Source organism: Dipodomys spectabilis, unplaced genomic scaffold (genome assembly GCF_019054845.1).
Source record: "Dipodomys spectabilis isolate Male_0828 unplaced genomic scaffold, ASM1905484v1 ptg000061l, whole genome shotgun sequence".
Classification (NCBI taxonomy): domain Eukaryota; kingdom Metazoa; phylum Chordata; class Mammalia; order Rodentia; family Heteromyidae; genus Dipodomys; species Dipodomys spectabilis.
Window position 1 is genome coordinate 4,715,745 of NW_024870738.1, and position 14,410 is coordinate 4,730,154.

Here is a 14,410-nt window from a genome sequence, read left to right on the forward strand (position 1 = left end):
TGGCTGTGTATCACTGTGACTCATACATACATACGTACATACGACTACATACCTGGAGAGATGGCAGTGAGTGCACATCCATTTGCACGGATATGTCATATGACCTCTGAGACCAATAAAAGTTGCTTTAAAGAAAGAAGTATGCCAGTCGCCCATGGCTCACACCTGTAATCCTAGCTAATCAGGAGGCAGAGAGCTGAGACTGGGGGGGGGTGTGGATTGCAGCCAAATGGATAGGAAAATTGGTGAAACTGATTAAGCATCATAAAGCCACAAGTAGAGCAGTGACTCAAGTGGTAGTGTGCCAGCCTTGAGCAAAAAAAGCTCAGGGACAGCACCAGAATTCAAGCTCCAGTTCCAGCATGTGCATTTGCGCGTACACACACACACGTGTACACACACACACACACAATTAGGGATTGAACCTAGTGCCTCACACATGCTTTGGTTTGCACTCTAGCAATAACCCTATCCCTTTTGCTTTTTGTTCCAGATAGGGTATCTCAAACTTACAGGCCTCCCGCCCTGCACTGCTAGAATAGCTATAAAGTACAGGCATGCGGTTCTACACCTGGCTAAAGATAAATATTTTTTTTTAAAGTTTGATCAAAGGATTTTAGAATAACAATATTGAGTGATGAGGAAAAGCTAAGTGTATGTCCTGCTCCCCATGCAGGAAATGGGAGTAATAGACTTAATGGGGGTTGCTGTTTATAGCCTTTAGTACTTTCTGAGCTGGGAGAATATACAGGGTCATTCATATCTTAATAACTCCCAGTCCTTAGAAAATGGTTCTAAGGTGGGCAAAATGGATGCTAAATGTTTAGTATTCTAAAACATGAAGATGCAACCAAGGCCCATCTAAAACACAGAAGTCTTTTTCTCCATTTCCTTTTTTACCTGTTGTAAAGTTTACAGTAAAACCGAATATTCTTAATTCATTGTGGGGAGGGGGGAGGAAGGGGAAGGAAATCCACCTTAAGGTCAAGCCAAAATTGAGATGTTGATCCTTTCCCTTCAGATGTCACCGGGGTGGAAGCTTATAAACCTTTGATGATTGTGGTAAACATCCATCTTAAACTTAGCTGCAGTTATATGGGGCTGCTGACTGTGCACCTTCAGTAGACAGGAGGTGAGAGTAATCAGATGGTTTGGATACCTTTGATTACCAGGAATAATCGTAGTTGGCTGTTCAGAAAGAAGTCAACTGCATCCAAGTTTTAAAAGCGACATTTATTAATTGAAAATAAATGTGTTAATATGCTCTGGGCAGCATGGAGTTCATGTTTTTAGTGAGTTGAAGTACATGAAAATGCCTTAGATCTGTTATTTATTGATGTGCTTATAATCACCACCAAATGCAGATGGGGGAGGGGTGTCAAATGGTGGGAAGGGTTAACATTTTATCGAACACGAGAAATTCTTCCTTCAGCAGCTCTCCGTAGTTGGACCAACTTTTGGAAAGAGAAATTGAAAACACACTACAGTGTTTATATGGTGAACATTTATTACAACTGGATGTGATAAGACAGTGCTCATGTGGTCTGATTGTTGTTTACAATCACAACAAAGCTTGATCCAGCCCAGCATATATACAAGGGAAAGTGTGAACACCAGGACATGTTTAGATAATGTATGAAAGTGACTGTGGAACAGTTACACGGCTTGAAAAATAGCGTGCCAGCTAGTGCCATTTTACTTCATTCAACTCTCACTTTGTAATACGAAAGGTTTTTCAATTTTTGTTAATGTTCTGCTCGCTAAGCAATGCCGCAGAAGGAAAGGAAGCTGCTGTCAAGTGTTTTAGCACTTCTAACTGCAAGGAAGCAATAGAGAAGCGAAATAAATTTGGCTTTAACAAGCACCCCAGAAGGAACACTGGTACTTTCAAGATTGATTTTATGCAACGTTGAGAAGAACCATCCATAACAAATTCTGGAAGAGTCTGTTACCAAAACTTCCTGGCAAACTGATGATCTCACTTTACTTTGGGCCATCAAAAAACTAAGTAAATGATAAGGACCTCAAAAAACTCATCTTCAGGAATCAAATGGACCTTGGCCTTTTAATAATTTATGTGCTATTAAGAAACATTCTTTGTCCCTCATCTGGTTTGTTCATATTATTAATTTGTAGTGTAAAACAATATCATTCCAATCTCGTCATCAAAAACAATGGATGCTTTTTTTTTTTGTTTGGCTTTAAGGTATGGAGTATCCAATATAGGTCTTTCATATAAATTTGGATTTTGCTTAAAGTTTCAGTAGCTCAATTTTCATTCACTTGATCTGTAACACGTCAATTCCCTTTATTCTTAGACAGGCTGAAATAGTGCCCTAATCTACTCTTTGGTTCCATAAAACCAGCTTTCACATTCAAATTTGAGTTTTCTTGGTCAAACCCAGTAGTAAGTATATTTTGCATGATTTGTTTGAGATACATGTTACCCAGAAATCATTCTTATATATGCACATAATCAACTAAAAGAAATGGATCTATAAAGTATCCCCAAAAGGTTTCTTTTTCTATATCTTTCCAATACATAATTTAAGTCCCTTAACTTATCATCTTTGATTCACCAAAGTTCCCTTTAAAAAAAATTGTGTAGGCCTGAATGAAGCAGCTTAGCAAAACAGTTAATACTGACAAGACATCATCTTACACCATTAGCTAACATGGACATGAAGGCAGTGACCATCTACAAGTGTGAAATGCCACAAGAAGTCATCAACAAGGGAGAAGAGTTATGTCAGTCCAATTTCTTCAAGAACACTACGTGGGGTTTCAGCTTCCTGTGGAGGGAAAATGTGAGATTCTGGTAAGCAGATCCAGGGAGGGCCTCTTAAGGTGAAAAACGGACATGAAAGACATGCCCCAGAAATATTCTACTAGTGACAGCCAGTTAGTTCAGTGCCCCAAACTCTGGAAGCCACAGAAAAGACATCATATTTACTGTAAATCCGCCAATGTATGGGGGTGCAATTAGCATAACACACAAAGCAATCAAACCAATGCACTTATAATGGATGAAATCACTGGTAGTCCATTAAATAAGAAAATATTATCTTACTGTTAAAAATCTGCGAGTAAAAAGCATCCTCCCCACCTCAAGTTCCCTATGCTTCACCAATTTGTTTTTTGTTCCATGGATTTATAGAAATGACTTCCTCTTGATATTTTCACTTTAAATGTTCACAGCAGTAATGTTTTAGAAATGGTCCTTCCAAGATCTCAGGGCAAACATCTCTGGAAGCCACATACGGAAGACAACAAACACTTTGAGAGAAAAGGAACTTGCTCAGCTGGCGATCTACCATTTAAGTCTTACTTCCAGCCCAGCCTTTTCTGGTTATTTTGGTGATGGAGTCAAGCAACCTTTTCTGCTCGAGCTGGCCTTGAAACATGATCCTCCTTACCTTAGCCTCCCGAGTAGCTGTGATTATATGTGTGAACCACTGGCACCTGGCTCCAATATTTGTATTTAAATTTCAAAGGAAGACAAAACCAAGTTGCTAGGAAAAAAACCTATTTCAAACCATTTCCAAAGTGGCTAACTTTGCACATAACAAAATTTTTAAAAAGGCATGCAGATCAACTGTTAGGAATTACTAGCACTTTTGTAATTAAAAGGCAATATATTTTAATGGTGGATTAACAATGTAAAATTTTGATATTTAATAATAAACTTACTTTTGCATCCTAATTGTGGTACAGCACAAAACAAGGAAAAGTCATATTAAATAATAAATTCATAGAACATCAGGTTTAATCATTATAAAGCACTTTACAGTAGAACAATAAATTACTTAACCTTTATGATCAATTTCTATATTTGGAAATCAAGAATAACAATACTACTTACCTTCATGTGTTGAGGTTAAGAGAATTTAAGTCTCAGTGCCTGATTTATAGAAAGTGCTTTAAAAAACATTAGCTGGTAAGTTAGAAAATTAAAAACTAAATGAAGGCATTTTAGTATTTAGTATCAAGTTAAATTACTGTAGCCAAAAATGTACATCGTGTGACCTGTTAATGTTTCTGTAGTAATGGAAATCTGGGTGGAAGTGAGGTTGGTGAAAAAAGTTTTTTTTTTTTTTTTAAATTTTGTTTTTTGTTGGTTGTGGGGCTTGAACTCTGGGCCTTGGTACTATCCCTGAGCTCTTCAGCTCAAGGCATTTGCTCTACCACTTGAGCCACAGCACCACTTCTGGTGTTCTGATGGTTACTTGGAGATAAGAGACTCACAGACTTTCCTGTCTGTGCCGGCTTTGAACCGCAATCTTCAGATCTTGGCCTCCTGAGTAGCTAGGATTACAGGCATGAGCCACTGACACCTGGCTTGAAAAAGGTATTTTTTAAAGCGTAGTCTCATTATATATCCTTCCCAACTGAATTCACTTTATTCAGGTTATAAATTTAAAGATGGTGGATAAAAGAACGAACCGAATATCACAATAATACAATCAGTGAACATTAAAAAAAACTGTATGGCATTACTGTATGGCATTAAACGATCAGTTTTTAAAAAGCTAAGGAGGAAAAAAGCTGATAACTTGTTAAAAATTTAGAGATTTAAGACTTATCAACCAGATAGATATAATATGATGCTTGTCTGGAATCTGGTTCTAACAAACTAAACATAAGACATTTTCTTCCAGACAATTAGGAAAATCTGAACCACATAGGAGAATTACTATTAACGTTGTTAGGTGTGGAACTACTGTTAGGTATTAAGTAATATAGGTGAAATAGGAGGATGTCTCAGGTTTGCTCTAAAATTCCAGGGCAAAACTAGAGGAATGTTCTTGAGTAAACAAGTACAATATTAAGTTGATGATTGGTGACATTGAGTGATGTGTACCTGAAGGTTCTTTATAGAATTCTCTGCATTTATGTCTTGAAGCTTTCATGATAGGTTATTTTTAAAGTCAAATGGAAAAGCAACCCTCTCAAACTCCATATATGCCAATTTCTTCCATTTATAATGTTTAGCCTTTAATCATTAAAATACAATACACTGTGTAATATCTGATCCATATATTTAATATTTTAACTCAGTTATTTCCACTTAATATTGAGTAATGTTTAAAAGTTTAATGCAACCTTTAGTATGTTAAAGGATGCCTTGAGTTGTATACAGTTTACACTCTAAGTTTATCTTGGTAAAAATGGCCCAGAGCTATTTTGTGGAGCCAATCAGATTTCTATTATATGCTCATTGCCTGCAGAATTTCTTGAGAAAGAATCATGATGCTTTTTGGATATGGATTATTTAAAATGTTTCTTTCCTAAAAAGCCTAGTTTCATTTACACACTTTACTCCTTTAAGAGTAATTTGAACTTTTTTTTTTGTCAGTCATGGGGCTTGAACTCTGGGCTTGGGCACTGTCCCTCAGCTCTTGCTCTTTAGCTCAAAGTGAGCGCTCTACCACTTGAGCCACAGAGCCACTTCTGGTTTTCTAGTGGTTTATTGGATAAGAGTCTCACGGCCTTTCCTGCCTGGGCTGGCTTTGAACCACCATCCTCAGATCTCAGCCTCCTGAATAGCTAGGATGACAGGCGTGAGCCAGCAGTGCCTGGCTTAATTTGAACTTTTTTTTTTTTTTTTTTTTTACAAATTGTTTATAATATAAAATGTAATTTTCCTACAGGTTCACACTAAAATTGTAGCTCAAAATTATTTAGGAGAATTATTATCTAAAGTAGTAAAATCATAGGAACAGAAAGTTGAATGGTGTTTACCAAGGCCTGTGGGACCAAGAAATGGGGAGTGGTTGATTTGATGGGTATAGTCACTTTTCCAAGATGAAAAAGTTCTGGAGATGTGTTGCATAACAATGTAAAAATACTTAACACTACTGAACTATATACTTAGCAGTGCTTAAAATGATGACTTGAATGTTAAATGTTTTAAAATCACATTGAAAAATAACCTGGAATAATACAAATATAACATGTTATTTTATCAAAAGGGATGAAGAAGAAAAGGCCATTCACATGAGTTGAAGTACATGCAATACTTTTATTTTAGACATGCAAGGAAAGCTCTCTCAGTCTACTAATTTAAGCAAGCGGCTGTATACAGATAACCACAAAAAAGCCACATTTTGTTACAGCTCAGCACACAGCAACCAAAGCAATCAGGCAGGAGACAAAGCAAATTTATTTCTGCAGCATTAAAACCAGATGAACCATACTGCAGGACAGAGAAAGGAATGGAGAAAAACCAATGGAAATGAAAGACCAATGTTTCCCAATATTTCAAACATAGTACAATACAACACGAATGGTAAGAATGGAGATGACTCATCTGACCTGCCTAATACTAAGCTTGCTGCAAGCACATGTTCAAAGGTCTTTCAATGAGTGGTAGCTTAAAAGTTAGTGTTTAGGACCAAATTTCTTAACCCAGGCTTCAAACTCTTTCGATCCAATTGATTAACTTGGTACTTTTCTTTTCATTATAAAATATGCTGAAAGTTTAACAGCATACACCATATTGGTCAAAATTAAAGTTTTGGATATTCAGAAAGATATAACCCTAGTTAGCAAAAAAATAAGGATTTAAATGGAGGCTTATATTAGATAGCCATTAACTAATTAAATATAAGAATTTAGATATTGAAAAAATGAATATTAGGCATTCTGTACTGTAATATTGTTATGGAAGGGCTACTACTAAGCCTTGCAGGACAAACTTTGCAGACATAGCTTTCTTAAAGGGATAATACTTTTATTTTTAGATGACTGTGAAACTTTTTTTCCACTATTTTTAAAAATTTTTTCTTTTTTTTTTTTTTTGCCAGTCGTGGGGCCTGACCTTTTGGGCCTGGGCGCTGTCCCTCAGCTCAAGGCTCAAGGCTAGCACTCTACCACTTGAGCCACAGCGCCACTTCTGGCTTTTTCTGCTTATGTGGTGCTGAGGAATCGAACCCAGGGCCTCATGCATGCAAGGCAAGCACTCTACCACTGAGCCACCTTACCAGCCCAAAAAATTTTTTCTTTATTGTAAAGATACTGTACAGAGGGGTTACAATTCATGAGTAAGGGAAAAAAATTCTAAAAGGGATTGTTCAAGGTGGAGGCATGGCTCAAGTAGTAAAGCGCCTCCTAAACGGATTATTTGAGTTTATTTTATAGCACAAGTCATGGAATAAATGTGGCACTGAAAAAAAACTAAAAAGTTTCTTAAAAATCAAATGTTTTAACCAGATAAATTTTTACATAACATATCAGAACATATTGCTTCATACAGACTACAGTCACACTAAATAATTTCTTTTCTGGAACTGAAGATTAAACCACACTAAATATTATGGTACTGCTTATTTTGGACCAAGTGCTTTAGCTCCATTTTCTTTGGTAAACATTAATGATTGCCAGGCTTTTCTTAGACAATTAATCCAGATGGTTCATTAATAATCACATACATGTTTTTAATGAATATTGCTCATAATACTCACAGACCATATTTTGTCAAGAAAAAATTAAATCAGAAATGGGTATCACATACAGAATGAAAATAAAACAGCAAAGTGGGGTATGAAAAGAGGAAAGGTATACAATCAAAAAGGTACTGGTTCTAAAAGTTCTATTATTATTTTACAAGACAATAAATCACCAAGCTGAGGATATTTTCTTTCATAAGTATATCAGCTCTATTTCCTCTGGTAAATTCTGCATACTCGATGAGTAGTCATTTAGTACACAGGGACATTAAAATATTCATGACGTGGCTACAAAAGAAATGCATATATTCTTATACACAATAGAAAAACTGATATAGACACAATCAGATTTATAGAACTTTTAAGTTAATAAAAATTTAAGGGGTTGTTTACTTTTGTTCTTTGGTTTATGACTGAATATTTAACTTCTTTAATAATGCCCAAATCAAACTCACATTTCTATTATACATTTCTGTATGTAAGGGTAAACAAAATGTTGCTCTGTATTTACAAAGCAAGGTCTTTATTTTCAGTGTAACTCAATAATGAGCAAACTGAAAGTTCAATTTGAATATTGCCTTTCACCAGCGCCTTAGGTTGATTGGGATTTTATTACACAAGCGAGATCCAGAGGGAACCTTTCCCCAAGAAAAAAGGAGAAATAACAAAAATCTATGAGTGTGACTTTGAGACTAAGTGTATTAATTTAAAAAAAACCCAGAATAGATGCTAAAGAATTCTCTAAACAGATTTGTTAAGGTGTCCATGCCCACAAATTTATCTAATGATATATTTCTCACATCAACAAGAAAAAATGGTACCGTGTGGTGAGGATCTTAATTTGACTCTAGAGGGCTGCAGATGGTTTCCTGGGGCTTGAAGAATTCCCTGGAATTAGACGCAAAGTTCTGAACAAATTTTCCTCAAGAGAGGATTCACCATCCTTCCAACTGCCCAAGGGATTACACTCCTATCAAAAGGCTGTGAATCCAAGAAGGCTAAAACTGCTTACATTAGTGTTTTGAAGTGTCCTCATTTGAACATTTATTCAAGTTGTAACTTTGAAATACTAGGCTACAACAGCAGATACATTTTTTTTTTGCCTTTCCTGGAGCTTGAACTCAGGGTCTGGGCACTGTTCCCTGACCTTTCGTGCTCAAGTCTAGTGCTCTACCATTGGAGCCATGGACTTTTCTGCCTGGGCTGGCTTCAAACTGTGATCCTTAGATCTCAGTCTCCTGAATAGCTAGGATTAAAGGCAGGTGCTACTAGAGCCTAGCAATTTTATTTTTTCTTTAAGTAACAGAATGAAAGCTTATATCAGATAGTTCCTAAACCGCCTCCAAAACATCTTAAAAAGATAGCTTCCCTTTTTCTTCCACTCACAAAAATTCCTCTAGATTTTAAAAAAACTCAAGTAATTAAAATAATCGTATTAATCAATGCTTCACTTCCATAAGAAACTTTCATTGTTCATAGGAACATTGTGTTCTTATACCAGTGACATTAGCAATTTATAGTATTTAAGGATTTTTTTTTTTTTGCCAGTCATGGTGCCTGAACTCTGGGCCTGGGCACTGTCCCTCAGCTCTTCAGCTCAAGGCTAGTGCTCTATCACTTGAGCCACAGCACCACTTCCAGCTTTTTCTGCTTATGTGGTGCTGAGGAATCGAACCCAGGGCCTCATGAATGCAAGGCAAGCACTCTACCACTGAGCCACCTTCCCAGCCCCTATTTAAGGATTTTCTGTGTCACGGAACTTCAATCTATTTCAACAGTCTATGTAAAAAAATAAATTATAAAAAAAAAACCTGTAACTTATATTAAAAAACAACTCTATGAAAACATCAACTTCAGAAAAGAAAATTAGAACTCTTCCCTTGGGATTTAGTCATAGCCTTTTCAAGTAATGCTATAATATAAACAACAAACTTAAGACAAGTATAATGACAAACTGAATTCACATATCCTACTACATTTTGATGCAGTCAGTATTCCAGCACGTATTCTAGTATGCTTTCTTACACCAATGAAAATGCTTGCTGTGATACATATTCTCTGTTTTCTGGAGAAAGAACAAGAAAAGTCTGTCAAATAACCTTTCATCTAAGTATCAATTCTTTGCCTTTATATTATAGTTCTTAATCTTTTAAAAATTCCTCTTAATTTTATGTCACATCAGTTACAAAAGAGAAAGATGGTTTCCCAAACAGGGCTGAGTAGTCATTCCTCTCTAAATGAAACTTGTATTATGAGTGAGGACAGGTTCTCTACGGACCGTTGTAAAATGTGACCACTCCAGCCACTGCCATCAGCCTTTATCTGTTAGGAATTTTACTGCCTATGAGTTGATGGTAAGCCAAATTATTCTATATAGCGAATGATCTAGACTACTATACTGAAACAAGAAATTAGCAGCCACCAATTGTGAAAGGACACTCTCCTTAGTAGGAAATCCTTCTTTAATGGGAAAACATCCTTCACAAAGAAAAGGAACCCTAAAATTCACAGAAATACTTAATAAATGTTATCTACTTTTAAGTTGCTCTTACAGGTATTAAGTAACGCCCCACTTCAGTCTGCTGGACTCTGAAGAAGTTCTGCTACAAATAAATACCTTAATGATCATTGAACCTTTAAATCTGACTTCAAGGTACGTAAATATGCCCATAATTAACTAAGATTTTTTTCTCTTCTACGTGGAATAATAGTAGATGCAATGTAAACTCTAGTGATCCCAGCCCTTATAACACTTATCGTTTCCATCCCAGGAAAAAAAATTGTATTATTTAAGAATAATGTAATTCCTCAATTATATTTAAAGGTCAGTACATAGGGACTGTGTAGCACTAGACCTACTCTTTTACTCTTCCCATAGACAGGGACATGGGCACTTTTGGAAATCATAAATGGTGTATTTCTGAATATACCAAAATACCTGTGATTTAAGGGGGAGAAAGGACAGCATATTAGTGTAGAAAAAAATTTAGTGCAATTATTGTATTGGATAAATATAAGCCACAAGTTGCCTTTAATACACATTTTGTGTGTGTGTGTGTGTGTGTGTGTGTGTGTTTGTGTGTATACCCTAGGGTTTGAACTCAGGGCCTCATACTTGCCAGCCAAGAGGTCTTACCACTGAGCCACATCTCCAGAGCTTTCATATACTGGTTGTTTTTGAGATTCCTGCCACGGCATGGACCTACATCATGACCTGCCCACATTAGACTTCCCATGGTGGCTAGGATGACAAGCCTGCACCACGTTTAGCTCTCTATTGAAAATGGGTCTCATGAACTAGCTGCCTAGGTTGGCTTTGAACCTCGATCTTCCCAATCTCAGCCACCCAAATGGCAAAGATAATAGGTGTGAGACATTGATGCCTTGCTAGGACAGATTCGTTAGAGACTTTTTGTTTTGAGTAAAGATGATAAGTATATTATATTCAACCTGAAATACGCCTTTGGCTCTGGGAAACCCTTTTACTAATTTGCTTCTTATTAAATTTATTGTCAATCATCAACTCTCCTCAGGTGTCTATCCTTCCCTCCCCAGTCCTCAATGGTTCTTCTCTAGATGATGTCAACTTTCAAGGCAAAGAAAAGGACAACAATTTGTAATTTTCCTCATCTAATTCATGAATAAAAATATCTACAGCTTTCTCCCATTACTGCCTCATGATAAAGGACAAAGACTTTCTTCACTTAAACCAATGCTTTATTTGTCGGTTGTGGGGCTTGAACTCAGGGCCTGGGTCCCTGAACTCAGGCTGTCCCTGAGCCTCTTTGTACTCTAGCACTCTACTACTTGGGTCACAATGCCACCTCTGGTTTTTGACTGGTTAATTGGAGATAAGAGTCTAACTGGTACTTTTCTGTCTGGGCTGACTTCAAACTATGAACCTCAGATCTCAGCCTCTTGAGTAGCTAGGATTACAGGTGTGAGTCACAGGTGCCTGGTTTAAACCAGTACTTTTGACTCCATTCCCATTACCCCTCCCAATATAGTATATCTCCCCTTATCTCATTCTTATTCTTATCACTCTCACCATCAGAATCTTCTCCTTAGTACATATACATGCATCTTCAACTCTGTGTCATAATTCCCTATCAAAAGGACCAAATGTAATGGGAACTATTGTGTAAGAAACACTGAAGACAGGAACTAAGTTATATCTATTCTCAAAACCATCTACCTTCTCAAGAAAAGTAAAACTATTACCACAACATTTCCTAGACATTCACCAGAGCAGGCATATGATTCCAAAGAAAAGGCAACTAGAAAGTGGTAGAAAGCTATAATAATGACTGGGATGCTTAAGTCTCGTTGAGAACAGCAGAGCTGAAGTAAACTAATGGTACCAGTCCGGGGTGTGTAGAGCTAGGAACAAACATCTAGTCTCTTTGTTTCTAGTATACAATGTAATAAAGTGCTCTTGTTTGTCCTTGATGTTTCAGAACACAGTAGTTAGGTCTGTGGGTTGCCCCTAACAGAATTGTGTGGCAACTCTGGAACTCTATTCATTGGGTTAAAGGCTTAAAGGGTCAAAGAATATTCTTACTCAGCAAGATCTACTTAGAACAATGAAGTATAAAAAAGAAGTGAATTGTGTGTGTGTGTGTGTGTGTGTGTGTGTGTGTGTGTGTGTGTGTGAGTGCCAGCACTTTTTGAGGGGGCTTGAATTCAGAGCCCCATACTCTTACTTAGCTTTCTTGCTCATAAGATAGTTCTCTAACACTGAAACCACACCTGCCTCCAGTCCAGAATTTGATTGGTTAAATGGAGATGGAGTATTGCAGATTCTTTTTTATGCCTGGATTGGCTCTGAATTTAAATCCTCAGAGTTTAGCCTCCTTAAGTAGCTAGAATTTCAGGGGTGAGCCACTGGTGCCCAGCTAGAAGCGAAAACACTTTTAAAGAGACCTTTTGGATAATAAAACTCATGGGGTCAGTCTTATTTCATGAGCATTTGTGAATTATTAAAGTCTAAAGTTTTTTTTTTGAAATCACATGAGCCATAAGTGAAAAACTATATGGTTTTACCAAATGATGTCTAAAATGTGCACAGGAGATAGTACTTCATGCGCTGCACATTTATTTTAATAGATTCTACCTTAGTCTTACCATGTTTTCATTTGCTCTGAGCATTTTCCCACTAAACATTTGCAATAATAAACATGCTGTTTTATACTTCTTAAAAGAGGGAGAAACTTTAAACATTTCCACAATTAATATTTAAAGTTAGCTAATATGCTGCTACGAGATTGTTTTCTAATTTTATATGCCTTGAGGATCTTTCCATATCATTACAAAGAAAATTGATCTTACTTTTCTTAGCCATGTTTATAGCTGGATGTATGATTGTGTTGTAATTTTTCTTAACCTTATTTCCCACTGAGGGACATGTGGTAAGTCCTAATGGCTAAATAGTATACTGAGCCTATGCTCATATATACATTGTATATTTCTGTTGGATAAATTGTTGTGGTTAATGGGCCAAAAGGTATACACATAATAGGTACACCAAACTTGTCCTTTGCAAGACAAAGAGTGTCTCTTATCCTTGCCAATCCAAGAAAAAACAAACAAGCAAAAGGTCTAGCTGCTTTCCCTCATTTGTGGTAGCTATAATAAGCCTAGAAACCTATAAGTAAACACATTGGGCAGTGTGCAAGTGGTTACAAGTGAATAAGTAGACTCTATGGAGGGCTTTGACCAAAGTCACAGTCCAACAAAATAAGCACCAGGAAATGAGTACTTGAAAGAGGGAGGATGAGGCCAAGGAGGGAAGGGTAGACAAATGAAGGGGGTAGGGAGGGAGAATGCAGTCAACAACTGATAGTATATACCACAAAACTAAGAAAACGAAGGGAAGGGGTGGGGTGAAGGAGGGTAAGAATGGCAAAGGTGGCGACACTGATCACACTGATTTAGATGTACTGAATTCCTAAACTGCTTTGTTAAATGGCATCTCCTTTGTACAACTACTTAAAGATAATAAAAATTTAAGTATTAAAATGGGTGTATTTGCCAGTAAAAAAGGTCTTGTTGGTATTTTAATTGCATTCTAATATAAGGAGAATTTCTTTTATCTTTCATTTCATTCATCTTTTATTCTTTTCATCTTTAATTTTGCTTTTCTTTCTTCTGTGAATTATTCATGCCCTCTGCTATGTTTTTTTTTCCCTTTTCTACTGGGCTGTTCATCTATTTCTATTATTTTTGTCTTAAAAGTAACCACAGGAGTAACTTTACTATGTTCTTTTAGCTGTTCTAATCTGTTATTGTAAGACATAGGCATAAATTACTCTTTGACAGCTACATTTTTTTACAGTAAAAACAAACAGAAAATTTTCAGCTTAGCAAATACAATTTTAGACTGTTATGAAATATTTTGAGCAGTATTGTTTGTCTTAAAATGCTGTAAATTAAATCAATGTTTCCCAAACATAAAAGATTTTTCAGAGTCAAAGAACTTCAAACTCTAAATATTTTTGCCACGTAAATCCTTTAAAGCCAACAGAGTACAAAAGAACAAGAGCAAAAAAGTCTATCTCTACAGCAAAAGAAAAGTCTGTGTGTATAAATTCTAGTCATTGAATCTATTTTTCCTTTAAGAAGTGATTGAATCCCTAAGGGAGATGGAGAAATCAGCAGAAAATTCAAAAGGGCTCTGCTTGCCTGCAGGGTAGACTCAATTCTATTTCCACACACAAACTCAATTACCTTAATAGAAACAAATAGATCTGGTTTTTGTTGAAGAAATGAGATTATATGTTGATATCCCACTAGCTTTGCTGTGGATTAGGTTCTAAAGTCAACCACAGATTACCTCTCTAGACCATGTTTATCAAGTAAACATAATTTCAGTGAATCACAGGTGAGATTAGACATTTATGTGTTTATTAGCACGTAAGTCCTTTGTTCACAATTCTTAGGTTTCCTTCTCCCCTCTTCCTTTT

At 36.4% G+C, this 14,410-nt stretch overlaps 1 protein-coding gene across 2 annotated transcripts in view; it reads right to left on the reverse strand.

The window, feature by feature from the left end:
• Positions 1 to 1,489: 1,489 nt before the first annotated feature.
• Ap1s2 (adaptor related protein complex 1 subunit sigma 2) overlaps positions 1,490 to 14,410 on the reverse strand; it is a 29,985-nt gene continuing 17,064 nt past the window's right edge. The window contains exon 5 of one of the 2 annotated variants that reach the window (XM_042680431.1): positions 1,490 to 2,792. In XM_042680431.1, the coding sequence (XP_042536365.1) occupies positions 2,745 to 2,792 (48 nt within the window). In that variant the 3' untranslated portion in view covers positions 1,490 to 2,744. Of the gene's footprint in view, positions 2,793 to 7,052; positions 7,737 to 14,410 lie in introns of those variants that run through there. The other variant, XM_042680433.1, reaches the window with a different exon arrangement.